Raw genomic sequence first — 16,493 nt, forward strand, 5'->3', positions numbered from 1 at the left:
TTAGGAATTTTTTTGCAGTTTTGTTCTTAAAGGTATATCCCACTAGGAATGTACAGTCAAAATATTGTTTCAGTATTATTAAAATGTTATTTTAAAATTATGTCAAAAATTCCTTTCTCTATGATTATGCTGTCAACTTGATACAGTTAGATTTATTTGCTTCTATTTGCTTTTGATTTTTGTGATTGCTTCCCTCTTACCATTTTGATTTAATGTTGTTTTATAATTATGTAAAATATTGACATGGTTCTGAAGTCAACTCAAATCTACTAAAGGAACTATCTTTGGATAAGTCTAGCTTCTATCTCTGTCTTTTACACGCTGTTCTCTCCCTTCCCCTGTAGATAACTATTTTGTTTATTTTTTATCCTTCTGATTGTAGTTGTTAAGTTGCTAAGTCATCTCCTTGTGACTCATGGACTGCAGCACACTAGGCTTCCCTGTCCTCCACAGTATCCCAGAGTTTGCTCAGATTCATGTCCATGTCCATTGAGTTGGTGATGGTATCTAACAAACCCTTTGATAGACATGTATGTATGCATGTGTGTACGTATATAAATATGTATACAAACATTTTTGATAAATGCATGTATGTATGCCTGCATGTACACATGTATTTTATTGAAGCATTATTTATAGTATTAGTTTCATGTGTACAACATAGAGATTCAGTATTTTTATAGATTATACTCCATTTAAAATAATGGCCATATGGCCCTTTGCTGTACAATATATCTGTGTTGCTTATTTATTGTATACGCAGTAGTTTGTATCTCTTTATCCCCAACCCCTTTCTTGTCCCTTCTTCCCTCTCACCACTGGTAACCACTATTTTCTTTTCTATATCTGTGAGCTTGTTTCTGTTTTGTTATATGTATTTGTTTGTTTTATCTTTTGGATTCCTCATGTAAGTGATAGCATAGAATATTTGTCTTTCCTTTTGGTTTTAAAGCCTTCCCTGGTGGCTCAGATGGTAAAGCATCTGCCTACGATGCGGGAGATCCAGGTTTGATCCCTGGCTTGGGAAGATCCTCTGGAGAAGGAAATGGCAACCCACTCCAGTACTCTTGCCTGGAAAATCCCACGGACAGAGGAGTATTGTAGGCTACAGTCCATGGGGTTGCAAAGAGTTGGACACAATTGAGCAACTTCACTTTCACTTTCTTTCTTTTGGTTTTAAAATAGAAGCAAATAGGTATTCATACCTATTTAAGAATATCTTACCTGTTTATCTAAGAATACTTTTAAGAATATTCCTATCTATTTATCTAAGAATACCTGTTTATCTAGGAACCTGCCCCAAGGCTCTTAGATAGTTGGTAACATTCCATATGTATACTTTTCTCCACCATTTTTGGGAAAATAATAGTTTACTTTATTCTGAGATCACTACAGTTAACTTTGATTACTATATTCTTGCCTGGAGAATCCCATAGACAGAAGAACTTGGTGGGTTGTAGTCTTTAGGATCACAAAGAGTTGGACATGACTGAGTGTGAATGCTTATGATTTGTTGTTGTTCAGTCGCTCAGTCGTGACCGACTCTTTGAGACCCCATGGACTGCAGCATGCCAGGCTTCCCTGTCCTTAACCATCTCCCAGAATTTACTCAAACTCATGTCCATTAAGTCAGTGATGCCATCCAGCCATCTCATCCTCTCATCCCCTTCTCCTCCTGCATCAGGGTCTTCTCCAGTGAGTCGGCTCTTCTCACTAGATGGCCAAAGTATTGGAGCTCCAGCTTCAGCATCAGTCCTTCCAATGATTATTTAGGACTGATTTCCTTTAGGATTGACTGGTTGCATCTCCTTGCAGTCCAAGGGACTCTCAAGAGTCTTATCCAACAGCACAGTTTGAAAGCATCAATTTTTTGGTGCTCAGCCTTCTTTATGGTCCAACTCTCACATCTCTGTATGACTACTGGAAAAACCATAGCTTTGACTATATGGACCTTTGTCAGCAAAGTAATGTCTGTGCTTTTTAATATGCTGTCTAGGTTGGTCATAGCTTTTCTTCCAGGGAGCACACGTCATCTAATTTCATGGCTGCAATCACCATCTGCAGTGGTTTTGGAGCCCAAGAAAATAAAGTCTGTCTCTGTTTCCATTGTTTTCCCATCTCTTTGCCATGAAGTGATGGGACTGGATGCCATGATCTTAGTTTTTTGAATGTTGAGTTTTAAGCTAGCTTTTTCACTCTTCCTCTTTCACCTTCATCAAGAGCCTCTTCAAGAGTTCCTCTTCACTTTTTGCCATAGCGGTGGTGTCATCTGCATATCTGAAGTTATTGATATTTCTGCCAGAAATCTTGATTCTGACTTGAGCTTCATCCAGCTCAGCATTTCACATGATGTACTCTGAATATAAGTTAGATAAGCAGGGTGACAGTATATAGCCCTGATGTACTCCTTTCCCAATTTTGTACCAGTCCATTGTTCCATGTCCAGTTCTAACTGTTACTTCTTGACCTGCATACAGGTTTCTCAGGAGGCAGGTAAGGGAGTCTGGTATTCCCATTTCTTGAAGAATTTTCCAGTTTGTTGTGATCAACACAGTCAAAGGCTTTAGCATAGTCAATGAAGCAGAAGTTTTTCTGAAATTCTCTTGCTTTTTTCTGTGATCCAGTGGGTGTTGGCAATTTGATCTCTGGTTCCTCTGCCTTTTCTAAATCCAGCTTCTACCATCTGGAAGTTCTCAGTTCATGTACTACTGAATCCTAACTTTAAGTATTTTGAGCATTTCCTTGCTAGCATGTGAAATAGGAGCAATTAATTGCATGGTAGTTTGAACATTCTTTTACATTGCCCTGATTTGGGATTAGAATGAAAACTGACCTTTTCCAGTCCTGTGACCACTGCTGAATTTTCCAAATTTGCTGGCACATTGAGTGCAGCACTTACAACATCATCTTTTAGGATTTGAAATAGCTCAGCTGGAATTCCACTAGCTTTTTTCATAGTGATGCTTCCTAAGGCACACTTGGACTTCACACTCTAGGATGTCTGGCTTTAGGTGTATTTTTTTATTTATTTAACTTTTTTCCAGCCATACATATACATGTATCCATTTTCCCCCAAACTCCCCTCCCATCCAGGCTGCCACATAACATTGAGCAGCTTTCTATGTGCTCTAGGGTAGGTCCTTCCTTTTTTTTTTTTTTAACCCAACTTAACATTATATCCTTGGAGAAGGCAATGGCACCCTACTCCAGTACTCTTGCCTGGAAAACCCCATGGACAGAGGAGCCTGATGGGCTGCCGTCTATGGGGTCGCACAGAGTCAGACACGACTGAAGCGACTTAGCAGCAGCAGCAGCAACATTATATCCTAGAGATCACTCCATAGCAGTATATAGACATATTCTTTATTTTTTTAGCTACATGGTGTTATTCAGTTGGTGCATGTACTTTATATTCAACCTGCCCTCTTTGATGGACATTTGGGTGCTGCAATGAAATGCCTTGTGCATGTATCTTTTCCCGTTTTTAAGGCTGTTATTCATAACCATTTTTGTTTTTATTTGTCATGTTTACTTCCATATATCTTAATCATATGCTTATATCACTGTATTAGTTTGGTAGGCTGCCGTAAGAAAATACTATGGAGCGGGTGGTCTAAACAATGGGAATTTATTTTCTCACAATTCTGTCAAAAATCATGATCTAAAATCAAGTTTTAAGATCAAGGTGTTGGAAAGTTTTTCTTCTTCTGAGGCCTCTTTTTGGATTGCAGATGGCTGCCTTTTGGCCGTGCCCTCTGTGTGTGCACATCCCTGGTGTCCCTTTGTGTATCCAGATTTCTTATAAGGATACTAGTCAGATTGGATTAGGGCACACCTTAATGGTGTCATTTTAAATTCATTTTGTTAAAGGCCCTATCTTCAAATACAGTCACATTCTGAGGTACTGGGACCTAGGGCTTCAACATATAAAGTTTTGGATGGGGAGGGGGGCAATACAGTTCAGCCTACAATAATTAATTCTTGATTCATCAGCTTCACATATTGTCTGTTTCTTATACAGAAATACTACATATACTCTCTGTTTCACAGATATGTGAAGATTTATCTCATATTACATATTACCTCCCTGACTCTACCTTTCAGTTTTTGTTAGTTATATTATACTTTTTGATTTATGTTATACTTTTTGATTTATGTTAATAATTGTTATTTAAATTTAAATTTATTTATTTTTATATATTTAAGTATTTATTTTTTACTCCATCAGTTTTGGAGAGTATATATTTTTTAAATTAATTAATTATATTTTTGGACTGTGCTAGGTCTTCAATGCTACATGCAGGCTTTATCTAGTTGTGGTGAGTAGGGGTGCTACTCTTCTTTGCTTCTCCTTGTGGTGGCTTCTCTTACGTGGAGCACAGGCTCTGGGCAAGCGGGCTCAGTCGTTATGGTGCATGGCTCAGTTGCCCCACGGCATGTGGGATCTTCTCAGACCAGGGACCAAACCTGTGTACCCTTCGTTGGCAGGCAGATTCCCAACCACTGGACCACCAGGGAAGTCCCAGAGAGTATATCTTTATGTTCAACTCTGTGAGGATATTAGTACCTTATCATCCTCTCTCCCTTTCTTCATCATTAACCTTCCAACTTCAGTTACATCTAACGTTTGCATTTTTGGCTTTATTGATTTCAAAGAATGGTAACTAAAAGCATTTTATTGATTATGACTGTGATTTAATTCTGTGGATAATAATGATATATCTCTTTATGTTTTCATCTATTAGCTGTCCTATTTCCTGAGGTATTCTGTTTGTTGAGTAGTGGGTTATCCTTTCATATTACTGGTTTCCCTCAAAAATTTGGTGATTCTTGCTTATATTTGATTTGAGAGTCCTTGATAGTTTTCTGTGAATAGCGTGTCACACTGTTTACTGTAACCCGAGTCCAATAACTGATCGAGAATTAGGAGCAGAGATTTTGCATTGACCTGTGTTGTCAGCCATCTGGAACTTTACTTTTTTCTAGTCTAAGTGATCATACTCACTGTTCCTTTCTGAGGAGGAAGGGAAAGTCTTTTGGGAGTGAAGCCTACTGCCTGATACTCTACTGTTCACATCCAGAATGTTTCCATATTTTGCATATTTGTGCGTTTTAGCATGTAGGTTTTTGCCCCAGTCCATTTGCTGTCTATTTTTCAGAGGTTCTTCATAATTTCCAATCAACTAAAAATACTTTGTTTTTTCAGGACTATTATTAATATGAAAATATGCATATAATATTATTTCTATAAAAATATGTAAATTCCTAGAAATGATATATATGATCTGTATCATATATATTTATATGATATTAAATATCATTTCTAGTATATCATAGTATATACTATATATACATATCATTTCTAGGGATTTGTAATAAAAGGGGTGGCTATAGTGTATACTCAGTCCTCCATCTTGATTCAGTTCTTGTTTGCTTCCACAGTATTTATACGTAATACTCATCAACTATTTATTTAGATGTCTTTCAGTTATAATAGTGTGGGCTTCTTTGGGGTACCTGGCATGTAATGGATATATAGTAAGTATTTGCTGAACTAAGATAATTTTTATTAGAGATATAATTAAATATCAGATCCCAGGTATGTTGACTTATAATCTAGTGTTTATCATAGAAAAATTTCTTCAAGTATGTGAGGCATTAATTTTTAGAACTTTCCCTTCTTATTTAAATTATCCCAATGTTTTCTTTTCATATTTCATAGAAGATGTATTTTCAAGTCTATTAATTTTTTATTATTGCTTTTAAGACCATTTTTCTTTAATTATGGAGTTCCATGCAGAACATAGGATTCTAGTAAAGGCTGTTACTTTTTTGTTTTCTGAGGATTACACTACTGAATCTGGACAGAGTATAAATATTTTACCTAATATAATCATCAGCCAATTTAGAAGAGGTGTGAATTTTAAAAATTTATTAATTTTTAATTGGAGGTTACTTGCTTTACAATATTGTGTTGGTTTCTAACATACATCAGCATGAATCAGCCATAGGCATATGTATTTCTCCACCCTCTTGAACCTGAACCTCCCTCCCACCCCATCCAACCCTTCTACATTGTTACAGAGCACCGAATTTGAGCTTCTTGCATCATACAGCAAATTCCCACTGGTTATCTGTTTTACATATGGTAATCTATATGTTTCAATGCTATTCTCTCAATTCGTCCCACTGTCTTTTTTCCCCCACTGTGTCTACAAGTCTGTTCTCTATGTCTGCATCTCCATTGCTGCCCTGCAAGTGGGCTCATCAATGACATCTTTCTAGATTCCATGTGAAAGTGAAAGTGTTAGTCACTTAGTCATGTCTGACTCTTTGTGACCCCATGGACTGTAGCCCTCCAGACTCCTCTGTCCATGGAATTAATTCTTCAGGCAAGAATACTGGAGTGGGTTGCCATTCCCTTCTCCAGGGGATCTTCCCGACCTTCCCGACCCAGTGACTGAACCCAGGTCCCCTGCATTGCAGGCAGATTCTTTACTGTCCAAGCCACCAGGGAAGCCCTAGATTCCATATATATGCGTTAATATACTGTATTTATCTTTCTCTTTTTGAGTTACTTCACTCTGTATAATAGGCTCTAAGTTCATCCACCTCATTAGGACTGACTCAAATGTTTTCCTTTTTGTGGCTGAGAAATATTCCATTATATATAGATACCCAAACTTCTTTATCCATTCATCTGTCAATGGATATCTATGTCCATTGTTTTAGCTATTGTAGATAGTACTGCAATGAATATTTGGGTGCTTGTGTCTTTTTCTGTTATGGTTTCCTCAGGGTATATGCCCAGTATTGAGACTGTTGGATCATATAGTAGTTTTATTCCTAGTTCTTTAAGGAATATCCATACTGTTCTCCATAGTCACTGTATCAATTTACATTCTCACCAACAATACAACAGAGTTCCCTTTTCTCTACATCTTCTCCAGCATTTATTGTTTATAGATTTTTTGATGATGATCATTCTGATTGGTGTGAGGTGACACCTCATTGCAGTTTAGATTTGAATTTCTCTAATAATGAGCGATGTTGAGCATCTTTTCGTGTGTTTATTAGCCATCAGTATGTCTTTGGAGAAATGTCTGTTTAGATCTTCTGCCCACTTTTTGTTTGAGTTGTTTGTTTTTCTGGTATTGAACTGCATGGGCTCCTTGTATAATTTAGAGATTAATGCTTTGTCAGATATCTCATTTGCAATTATTTTCTCCCATTCTGAGGTTTGTCTTTTCACATCATTTGTAGTTTCCTTTGTTGTGCAAAAGCTTTTAAGTTTAATTAGGTCCCATTTGTTTATTTTCATTTTTATTTCCATTACTCTAGGAGGTGAATCATAGAGGATTTGCTGTGATTTATATCAAGGAGTGTACTGTCTATGTTTTCCTGTTAGGAGCTTTATAGTTTCTGGCCTTACATTTAAGTCTTTAATCCATTTTGAATTTATTTTTGTGTGTTGTGTTAGGAGGTGTTCTAGATTCATTCTTTTACATGCAGCTGTTCAGCTTTTCCAGCACCATTATTGAATAGGCTGTCTTCTCCATTGTATATCCTTGCATCCTTGGTCAAACATAAGGTGCCCATATGTGCGTGGGTTTATCTCTGGGCTTTATGTCTTGTTCCATTGATATGTATTTCTGTTTTTGTGTCAGTACCATATTGTCTTGATGACTGTAGCTTTGTATAAAGTCTGAAGTCAGGAAGGTTGATTCCTCCAGCTCTGTTTTTCTTTCTTAAGATTGCTTTGGCTATTTGAGGCCTTTTGTGTTTCCATGCAAATTACGAAATTTTTTGTTCTAGTTCTGTGAAAAATACCATTGGTGGTTTGTTAGGGATTCCACTGAATCTGTAGATTGCTTTGGGTAGTTTAGTCATTTTCACAATGTTGATTGTTCCAATCCAACAGCATATTATATCTGTCATCTCTGATTTCTTTCATCAGTGTCTTATAGATTTCTACATACAGATATTTTGTCTCTTTACATAGGTTTATTCCTAGATATTATTCTTTTTTTTTTTTGCAGTAGTGAATGGGATTGTTTCCTTAATTTCTTTTTCTGATTTTTCATTGTTAGTGTATAGGAATGCAAGGGATATCTGTGTATCTTTTATTCCAATCTGCATTCCTTTTCTTTCTTTTTCTTCTCCGACTGCTGTGACTAGGACTTCCAAAACTGTGTTGAATAATAGTGGCAAGAGTGGGCACCCTTTTCTTGTTCCTGATTTTAGAGGAAATGCTTTCAGTTTTTCACCATTGAAAATAATGTTTGCTATGGGTTTGTCATATGTGGCCTTTAAATGTTGAGGTTTGTTCCTTCTATGCCTACTTTCTGGAGAGTTTTTATTATAAATGAGTGTTGAATTTTGTGGAATAGCTTTCTCTAGATGATTGGTTTTTTATCTTTCAGTTTGTTAATATGGTATATAGCATTGATTGATTTTCATATACTGAAGAATCCTTGCATCACAGGGATAAAGCCCACTTGAACATGATGTATGGTCCTTTTAATGTTGTTGGATTCTGTTTGCTAGAATTATGTTGAGGATTTTTTCATATATGTTCATCATTGATATTGGCCTGTAATTTTCTTTCTTTGTGGCAACTTTGTCCTTTGTCTGGTTTTGGTATCAGTGTGATGGGGGCTTTGTAGAATGAGTTTGGGAGTTTTCCTTTCTGTGCAATTTTCTGGAAGAGTTTGAGGACAATAGGTATTAGCTCTTCTCTAAACTTTTGGTAGAATTTGCCTGTGAAGCCACCTGATTCTGGGCTTTTGTTTGTGGGAAGATTTTTTTATTACAGTTTTGATTTCCATGCTTCTGATTGGTTGCTTCATTTTTTCTGTTTCTTCCTGATTCAGTTTTGCAAGGTTATATTTTTCTAAGAATTTGTCCATTTCTTAGAGGTTGTGTGTTTTATTGGCATAGAGTTGCTTGTAGTAGTCTCTTGTGATCCTTTGTTTATCTGTATTGTCAGTTGTAATTTCTTTTTCATTTCTAATTTTATTGATCTGAGTCTTCTCTTTTTCTCTTGATGAGTTTATCTAATGGTTTATCAATTTTGTTTATCTTTTCAAAGAACCAGCTTTTTAAAATATAAATTTATTTATTTTAATTGGAGGTTAATTACTTTACAATATTGTATTGGTTTTGCCATACATCAACATGAATCTGCCACGGGTGTACACGTGTTCCCCATCCTGAACCCCCCCCCACCTCCCTCCCCGTACCATCCCTCTGGGTCATCCCAGTGCACCAGCCCCAAGCATCCTGTATCCTGCATTGAACCTGGACTGGTGATTCGTTTCATATATGATATTATACATGTTTCAATGCCATTCCCCCAAATCATCCTACCCTCTCCCTCTCCCACAGAGTCCAACAGACTGTTCTACACATCTGTGTCTCTTTTGCTGTCTCGAACCAGCTTTTAGATTTATTTATCTTTGCTATTGTCTCCTTGATTTCTTTCATTTCTGCTCTGATTTTATAATTTCTTTCCTTCTCCTGACTTTGGATTATTTTTGTTCTTTTTCTAGTTACTTTAGGTTTAGGGTTAAGTCGTTTATTTGATGTTTCTCTGGTGTCTTGAGGTAGGATTCTGTTGCCATAGACTTCCCTCATAGCACTGCCTTTACTGCATTGCATTGGTTTTGAGTTGTTGTGTTTTCATTGTCATTTACGTCTAGGTATTTTTTGATCTCTTTAAATTCTTTGGTGACCTCTTGGTGATTCATAAGTGTATTATTTATCCTCTATGTGTTTGTGTTTTTATATTTTTCCCCGTAGTTGATATCTGATCTTATAGCATTATGGTCAGAAAAAATGCTTGAAATGATATCTGTTCTTTAAAATTTACCAAGGCTTGATTTGTGACTCAGATGTCATCTCTCCTGGAGAATGTTCCATGTGCACTTGAGAAAAAGTGCAATCTACTGTTTTTGGATGAAATGGCCTTTATGTATCAGGATATCAATTAGGTCCAACTGGTCCAATGTATCATTTAAAGCTTGTGTTTCTTTATTAATTTTCTGTCTGGATGATCTGTCCATTGGTGTGAGTTGGGTGTAAAAGTCCCTCACTATTACTTTGTTACTGTTGATTTCCCCTTTAATATTTGGTAACATTTGCCTTCTGTATTGAGGTGCTCCTATGTTGGGTACACATATATTTATAATTGTTATATCTTCTTGGATTGATCCCTTGATCATTGTGTAGTGCCCTTCTTTGTCTCTTGTAACAGTCTTTCTATTTTATCTGATATGAGTATTGCTGCTCCAGCTTTCTTTTGATTTCTGTTTGCATGGAATATCTTTTCCAAGCCTCTCACTTTCATTCTGTATGTGTTTCTAGGTCTTAAGTGGCTTTCTTGTAGACTGCCTATATAGACATCTTGTTTTTATATCCATTCAGCCAATCTGTGTCTTTTGGTTGGAACATTTAATCCATTTATACTTAAGGTAATTATTGATATATATGATCCTATTACCATTTACTTTGTTTGTGGTTTGTTTTTTTAGTCCTTTTCTTTCGTCTTATGCTTCCTGCTTAGAAAAATTCCTTTAGCATTTGTTGTAAAGCTGGTTTGGTGGTACTGAATTCTCTTAACTTTTCCTCGTCTGGAAAGCTTTTGATTTTTCCTTTGAATATGAATGAAATCCTTGCTGGATAGAGTAATCTTGGTTGTAGGCTTTTCGCTTTCATCACTTTAAGTATATCCTGCCACTCCCTCCTGACCTGCAGTTTCTGTTGAAAGATCAGTTGTTACAGGGATCCCCTTGAATATTATTTGTTGCTTTTCCCTTGTTGCTTTTAATATTTGTTCTTTGTGTTTAATTTTCATTAGTTTGATTAGTATTTGTCTTGGTGTGTTTCTCCTTGGGTTTATCCTGTATGGGACTCTCTGGGTTTTCTGGATTTGGGTGGCTATTTCCTTTCCCATGTTAGGGAAGTTTTTGATTATAATCTCCTCCAGTATTTTTCCTACCCTTTCTTTTTCTCTTCTTCTTCTGGGACCCATATAATTCAAAGGTTGGGTATGCTTAACGTGATCCCAGAGGTCTCTGAGACTGTCTTCTTTATTCTGCTCTGCTTCAGTTATTTCCACCATTTTGTCTTCAGCTCACTTATTCATTCTTCTGCCTCAGTTATCCTGCTGTTGGTTCCCTCTAGTGTATTTTTAATCTCAGTTATTGTGTTGTTCATTGCTGATTGTCTCTTCTTTATTTCTGCTAGGTCCTTGTTAAACATTTTTTTTAAGTTTGTCACTAATGATTGTTGAATTTTATTGAATACTTTTTTCTGTATCTATTGAATTGTTCCTATTTTTTCATTTTAATCTGTTAATATTGTGGATTATTTTACAGATACTCTTGTTAAACATTTTTGTATCTTCTTGATCTGTGATTCCAGTCTATTTATCTGTGCTTCCATTTTATTTCTTAGTCTTTGGATCATCTTTACTATCGTTAATCTTGATTTATTTTTGAGGTAGACTATTTTCTCTTCATTGGTTTTGTCTTATGAGTTTTTACCATGTTCTTTTACCTGCTGGATGTTTCTCTGTCTTTTCCTTTTATTTAATTTACTGTGTTTGGGGTCTCCTTTCTACAGGTGGGAAGGTTGTAGTTCCTTCTAACCATGGAGTCTCCCTTCCCTAGGTGGGGTTGGACCAATGCCTTGTGAAGGTTTCCTGGTTTGGCAGATTTGTGCCTGTGTTCTGGTGGATGGAGCTAGATCTTGTCTCTCTGAAGGACAGTGCTGGGTCCAGTAGTGTGTTTTGGGGTGTGTATGGGTTTGATATGGCTTTGGGCAGCCTCTCTGCTAATGAGCAAGGTTGTGTTCCTGTTTGCAGAAGTTTTGGTGTGAGGCATCGACACTGTAGCTTGCTGGCCTTTGGGTGGGACTTGGTCTCAGTGTTGAAATGAAGGCCTTTGGGAGAATTCTCATCAATTAATGTTCCATGGGGTTGGGAGTTCTCTGGGATCCAAAGTCCTAAACTTGGGTCTTCCACCTTTGGGGTTCAGGCCTGAACCCTTACTGTAGGACCAAGACTTCACAGGTCATGCAGCAGAGAAGACTAATGGTGAAAGCTCCACTGAACAGCCCAGAACACCCAAAGAAACTTACATACTTACAAACAGAAGAGAGAAATAAAATTAAGATAAAAGCAGGAGTCAGAAGAGAACAGTCAAGCCAATAGACAAACCCATAAGTGAAAATGAATACTAAAAACTAGACTAGCAAAAATACAAAATAAAAAACATGGGGAAAATGTAATACAATTTAAAAATACTGTAAAAATAGGGAAAAAATTAATTTATTTTAAAATAAGATGTTTTTTAAAAAGGAATAAATAGGTTATAAAAAATAAAAATTAAAAGAATAATGGAGAAAAACATTAGAACAGTATTATAAAGAAAAAAAGGGAAAAAATAGCAAAGTATATATTGAATGGTGATATGAAAATATTCTTGTAATTCCTCCACTGACCTTTCCACACTGTGTGCTCTAGTCAATCTGCCTATTCAGAAATTCCTCCAATATTTCTAGGAAGATCTGTGGAGCTGTTCTGTGCAGTGTGTCTGAGACTCATATCTTGCCTTCCTCCAGCTTGTACTTGCTCCTGAAGTCCACAGTTGCTCCTAAGCCCACAGTCTCAGGCTAATTGTGGGGATTTAATCTACTGCACCTGCTATAGGAGTGCTTCTCTCCTTTGCTCACACATCCTCTGGTGTTCCACTTTGGTTTTGGCCCTCCCTCTGTTTGTAGGCTGCTCTCTGGTGTCTGTTCCCAACCCAGACACAAGGCAGCCTATTAGGGCTCACATGCTCAGTTGGACACAGTTGGGGTGTGTGGGGAGTGCCTGCTGGAGCCAAGACCTGTGGTAGGTTTTCACAGTCTCAGGTGGCTCATGTACTTCCCCATGGGAGCTGGCCCTGAGTTGTGGGTCCCTCAGCAGAGTCAAACTGCTCAGTCTCCCAGGAAGGTGTGGGCAGTGACCTGTGCCTGCTCACAGCTTGGTGGCACATGCAACCCCTGGGGTTGAGATTGTATTGGCCTCCTGTCCTTTGCCTCTAGCTCTTGCAGTGTCTTTTCTACCTTTGTAGACCGCAGCTGACTCATCCCACCTATGGCACTGGCAAAGGTGAGGTCCTGCATTCTGGGAGTGTGTGTAGTTAGAGTGTTCCCACAGCAGTGATCTCTTGCCTCTCTGGCTAGCCCATGATTTTCCCTGGACTCCCTCAGCTGTGTTGTTCTAGTCCCCTCAGAGTATCTTGATGGCAGCCAACCCTGATCCTCTCCCTGGGGTCTGACCCCTGAAGCCTGAGCCTGAGCATCTAGCCCCAGTTGTTGTGAGGGGCATGTAAGCTGCTTCTCTGCTGAAAAGTGTTGTTTGACAATGAACCCAGGTGAATTCTCTCCGTTTTGCCTTCTAAGCACCTGTTGCTGTTTTTCCCTCAGAGGTTCCAGAGCTCCCCCCTGACCCCTCCTTTGAGGGGGTTTCTGAGCGTGTGGAAACTTCCTCTTTTGTGATTCCTTCCCAGGGGCACAAGTCCCTGTCCTGAAATCTTGTCTATTTTCTTATCTTTATCTTTTGTTGTACCTCGTTGTAGGGAGGTTGGCTTGCCTTTTTGGAACTCTGGTGTTCAGCAGGCATTCTGTAGAAGTTGTTCCATATTCAGATGAATTTTTGATGTATTTGTTGGGTGGGGAGGGTAATCTCCCCATCTTATTCCTCTGCCATCTTGAACGTCTTTGAGGTGTGAATTTTTAACAATTATTTTGTACCTTCTTTCTTCCAGATGAATATGAAAACAGGAAAAGGATGGGTGGATGTTGGAAATGTGGCGCTTGCTGATGATTTTTTTCAATCTGCCATGACTGTAAGTTACTGTTGATTTTTAACTGTTAGTAGCAATTGTGGTTATTCTTATCATTACATTGTATTGTGTTATATTTTCCAGAGTCTGGAGCAGTTATATTCCAAATTAACTCAGAGGAGCCCCACTGAGGAACATATGATTATGCAGAAGACTACTGTGGAGAGAGACCTTTTGAAAGTGCTTTCTTACCAAGCAGAAGCAGTAGGTATCATAGTCACCAGAGCTTTTCAGTGCGGCATTTTCTATATGTAAATGCAAAAGCGATGAGATATAACCTATTAGAAGAAAGTCAGGTGTCATTGGTCTTTTATTGCATATTATATTTAACCTTTTTAGTCTCTGTTTTATAGCTGAAGGTGACATTACTAATGGTAATTGGTATTTATTGGGGTAGATGCAATTGAAAAGACTTAACTAATCCTTATTTTCAACCACTGCATGTAATATCTATCATTTATTTGTGGCAGTGGTCTCTATTTGAAACACCTATCTCTGTGACTCTCTTACATTCACAGTATGCCTAAAGTGTGTTGGTCGTTCATTCATTTCTGACTCTTTGTGACCCCGTGAACTGTAGACTACCAGGCTCTGCTGTCCATGGAATTCTCCAGGCAAGAATAATGGAGTGGTTTGCCATTTCCTTCTCCAATACCTAAAGTAATGCCCCAAAAGAGCCTTCACATTTGCATTTATTCTTAGTTGTTTGCTAATATTTTCTAAAAGTGTGCTGATGTCAGTGTTCAGAGTTGTACTTTACCCCCGTTTGGCTTATAGGTTTCCTTCTTTTGTCACCAAGCTGTTCGGTGTGCATTTTAAGTTGACAAAATATAAGCTGGGAGGAGTTTACTCTCTGAAATTATGTAATTATGGAAATGAAAGAGAATTTAAAAATCATCTAATCTCATTTTTTAACATCTTCACAGAAATATAATTCATATACTGTAAAATTCACACATTTAAAATATAATTCAGTGGTTTCAGTATATTCATACAGTTGAGAACTTTTAGCACAATCTTAAGTTTAAAACATTTTCATTACCCCCAAAACAAATCCCGTATCCATTGCAGTCACTCCCTATTCCTCCTGACCGCTAGCAACTACTTTCTGTCTTTATAGATTTATCTGTTCTGGACATTTCATATAAATGAGATCGTATAACAATTAATCTTTTGTGCTTAGCTTCTTTTACTTAGCATGTTTTCAAATTTAATCTATGTTGTGAAAGTCGTTCAGTCATGTCCAATTGTTTGTGACCCTGTGGACTATACAGTCTGCAGGCCAGAATACTAGAGTGGGTAACCTTTCCCTTTTCCAGGGGATCTTCGCAACCCAGGGACTGAACCCAGGTCTCCTGCATTGCAGGCAGATTCTTTACCAGCTGAGCCACAAGGGAAGCCCGGTCTATGTTGTAGCATCTATCAGTATTTTTATTACCAAATATTATTGTACTATATGGATATACCACATTTTGTTTATCCATTCAGCTATTGATGAACATATGGATTGTTTTCAATTTGGAGCTATTGTAAATAATTCTACTGTGAACATTCATGTACAGATTTTTACATGTACATGTTTTTATTTCTCTTGGATACATACCTATAAATATAATTGCTTAATAACAGGATAACTCTGTTTAACCTTTTGTGAAACTGCTGGACTGTTTTCCACAGTGGGTTTGTACCATTTTACACTTCTGCCACTAGTCTCTGAGGGCTCTAATTTCTTCATATCTAGGAATTTTATAGATTTAGAGTTTCCATTTCGGACTTGACCCATTTCAAGTTAATTTTCATGTATGGCATGAGATGAGAGTCCATTTGCATTCTTTTGCATGTAACCCTCCAGTTGTCCTAGCACCATTTGTCAAAGACTGTTCTTTCCCCATTGAATGGTTTTATCACCCTTGTCAAAAATTAATTGATCAGAAATGTGAGGATTTATTTCTGAACTGTTGATTCTGTTCCATTGATCTGTATGTTTGTCCTTATACCAGTGCTGTGGTGTCTTGAGTACAGTAGCTATGTAGTCAGTTTTGATATAAGGAAGGGTGAATTTTCCAGCTTTGCTATTTTTCAGGATTATTTGACTTTTCTGGGTCTCTCACATTTCCATATGAATTTTAGGAAAAGCATGTTAATTTTTGCAACAAAGCCAGCTGGAATTTTGATAAGAAAACCAATGAATCTGAGGAGTATTGCTGTCTTAATAATGTTAAGTGTTTTGATCCATGGATATGAGATATTACCCATTTAGTTAGGTTTTAATTTCCTTCTCATTTTTTAAATGATGAAACTGAGATTCAGAGAGATGATGCAAGTTAATTGAAGATCTGAGACTAGAACCATGATTCTCTGACTTTTAGTCTAACACTCCCTATCCAAAACTTTGTTGTTGTTCAGTCACTAAGTCATGTCCAACTCTTTTGTGACCCCCCATGTACTACAGCACACCAGGCTCCTCTGTCCCCCATTGTCTCTTGGAGTTTACTCAAATTACATTACTGTATAAAAAGAGAGCCCTTTGTGGTAATTTTGTTTGCTTTTAAATGTTAATATCCTTTGTCGGTTACTTTAATGCAACCACTGAAAAAT

General features: G+C 37.4%; 1 protein-coding gene and 1 non-coding gene across 2 annotated transcripts in view; both read left to right on the top strand.

Annotated features, from left to right (window-relative positions):
- Nucleotides 1-16,493, top strand: part of TEX11 (testis expressed 11) — a 220,582-nt gene that overhangs the window by 21,332 nt on the left and 182,757 nt on the right. The window contains exons 5-6 of the mRNA XM_068963198.1: nt 13,818-13,898; nt 13,980-14,099. Of these exons, the coding sequence (XP_068819299.1) occupies nt 13,818-13,898; nt 13,980-14,099 (201 nt within the window). The remainder of the gene's footprint in view (nt 1-13,817; nt 13,899-13,979; nt 14,100-16,493) is intronic.
- TRNAR-ACG (transfer RNA arginine (anticodon ACG)) lies at nt 956-1,027 on the top strand. Its single transcript has one exon. It is a non-coding gene; the product is annotated as a tRNA-Arg (tRNA).

Source organism: Capricornis sumatraensis, chromosome X (assembly GCF_032405125.1).
Source record: "Capricornis sumatraensis isolate serow.1 chromosome X, serow.2, whole genome shotgun sequence".
NCBI classification, from domain to species: Eukaryota; Metazoa; Chordata; class Mammalia; order Artiodactyla; family Bovidae; genus Capricornis; species Capricornis sumatraensis.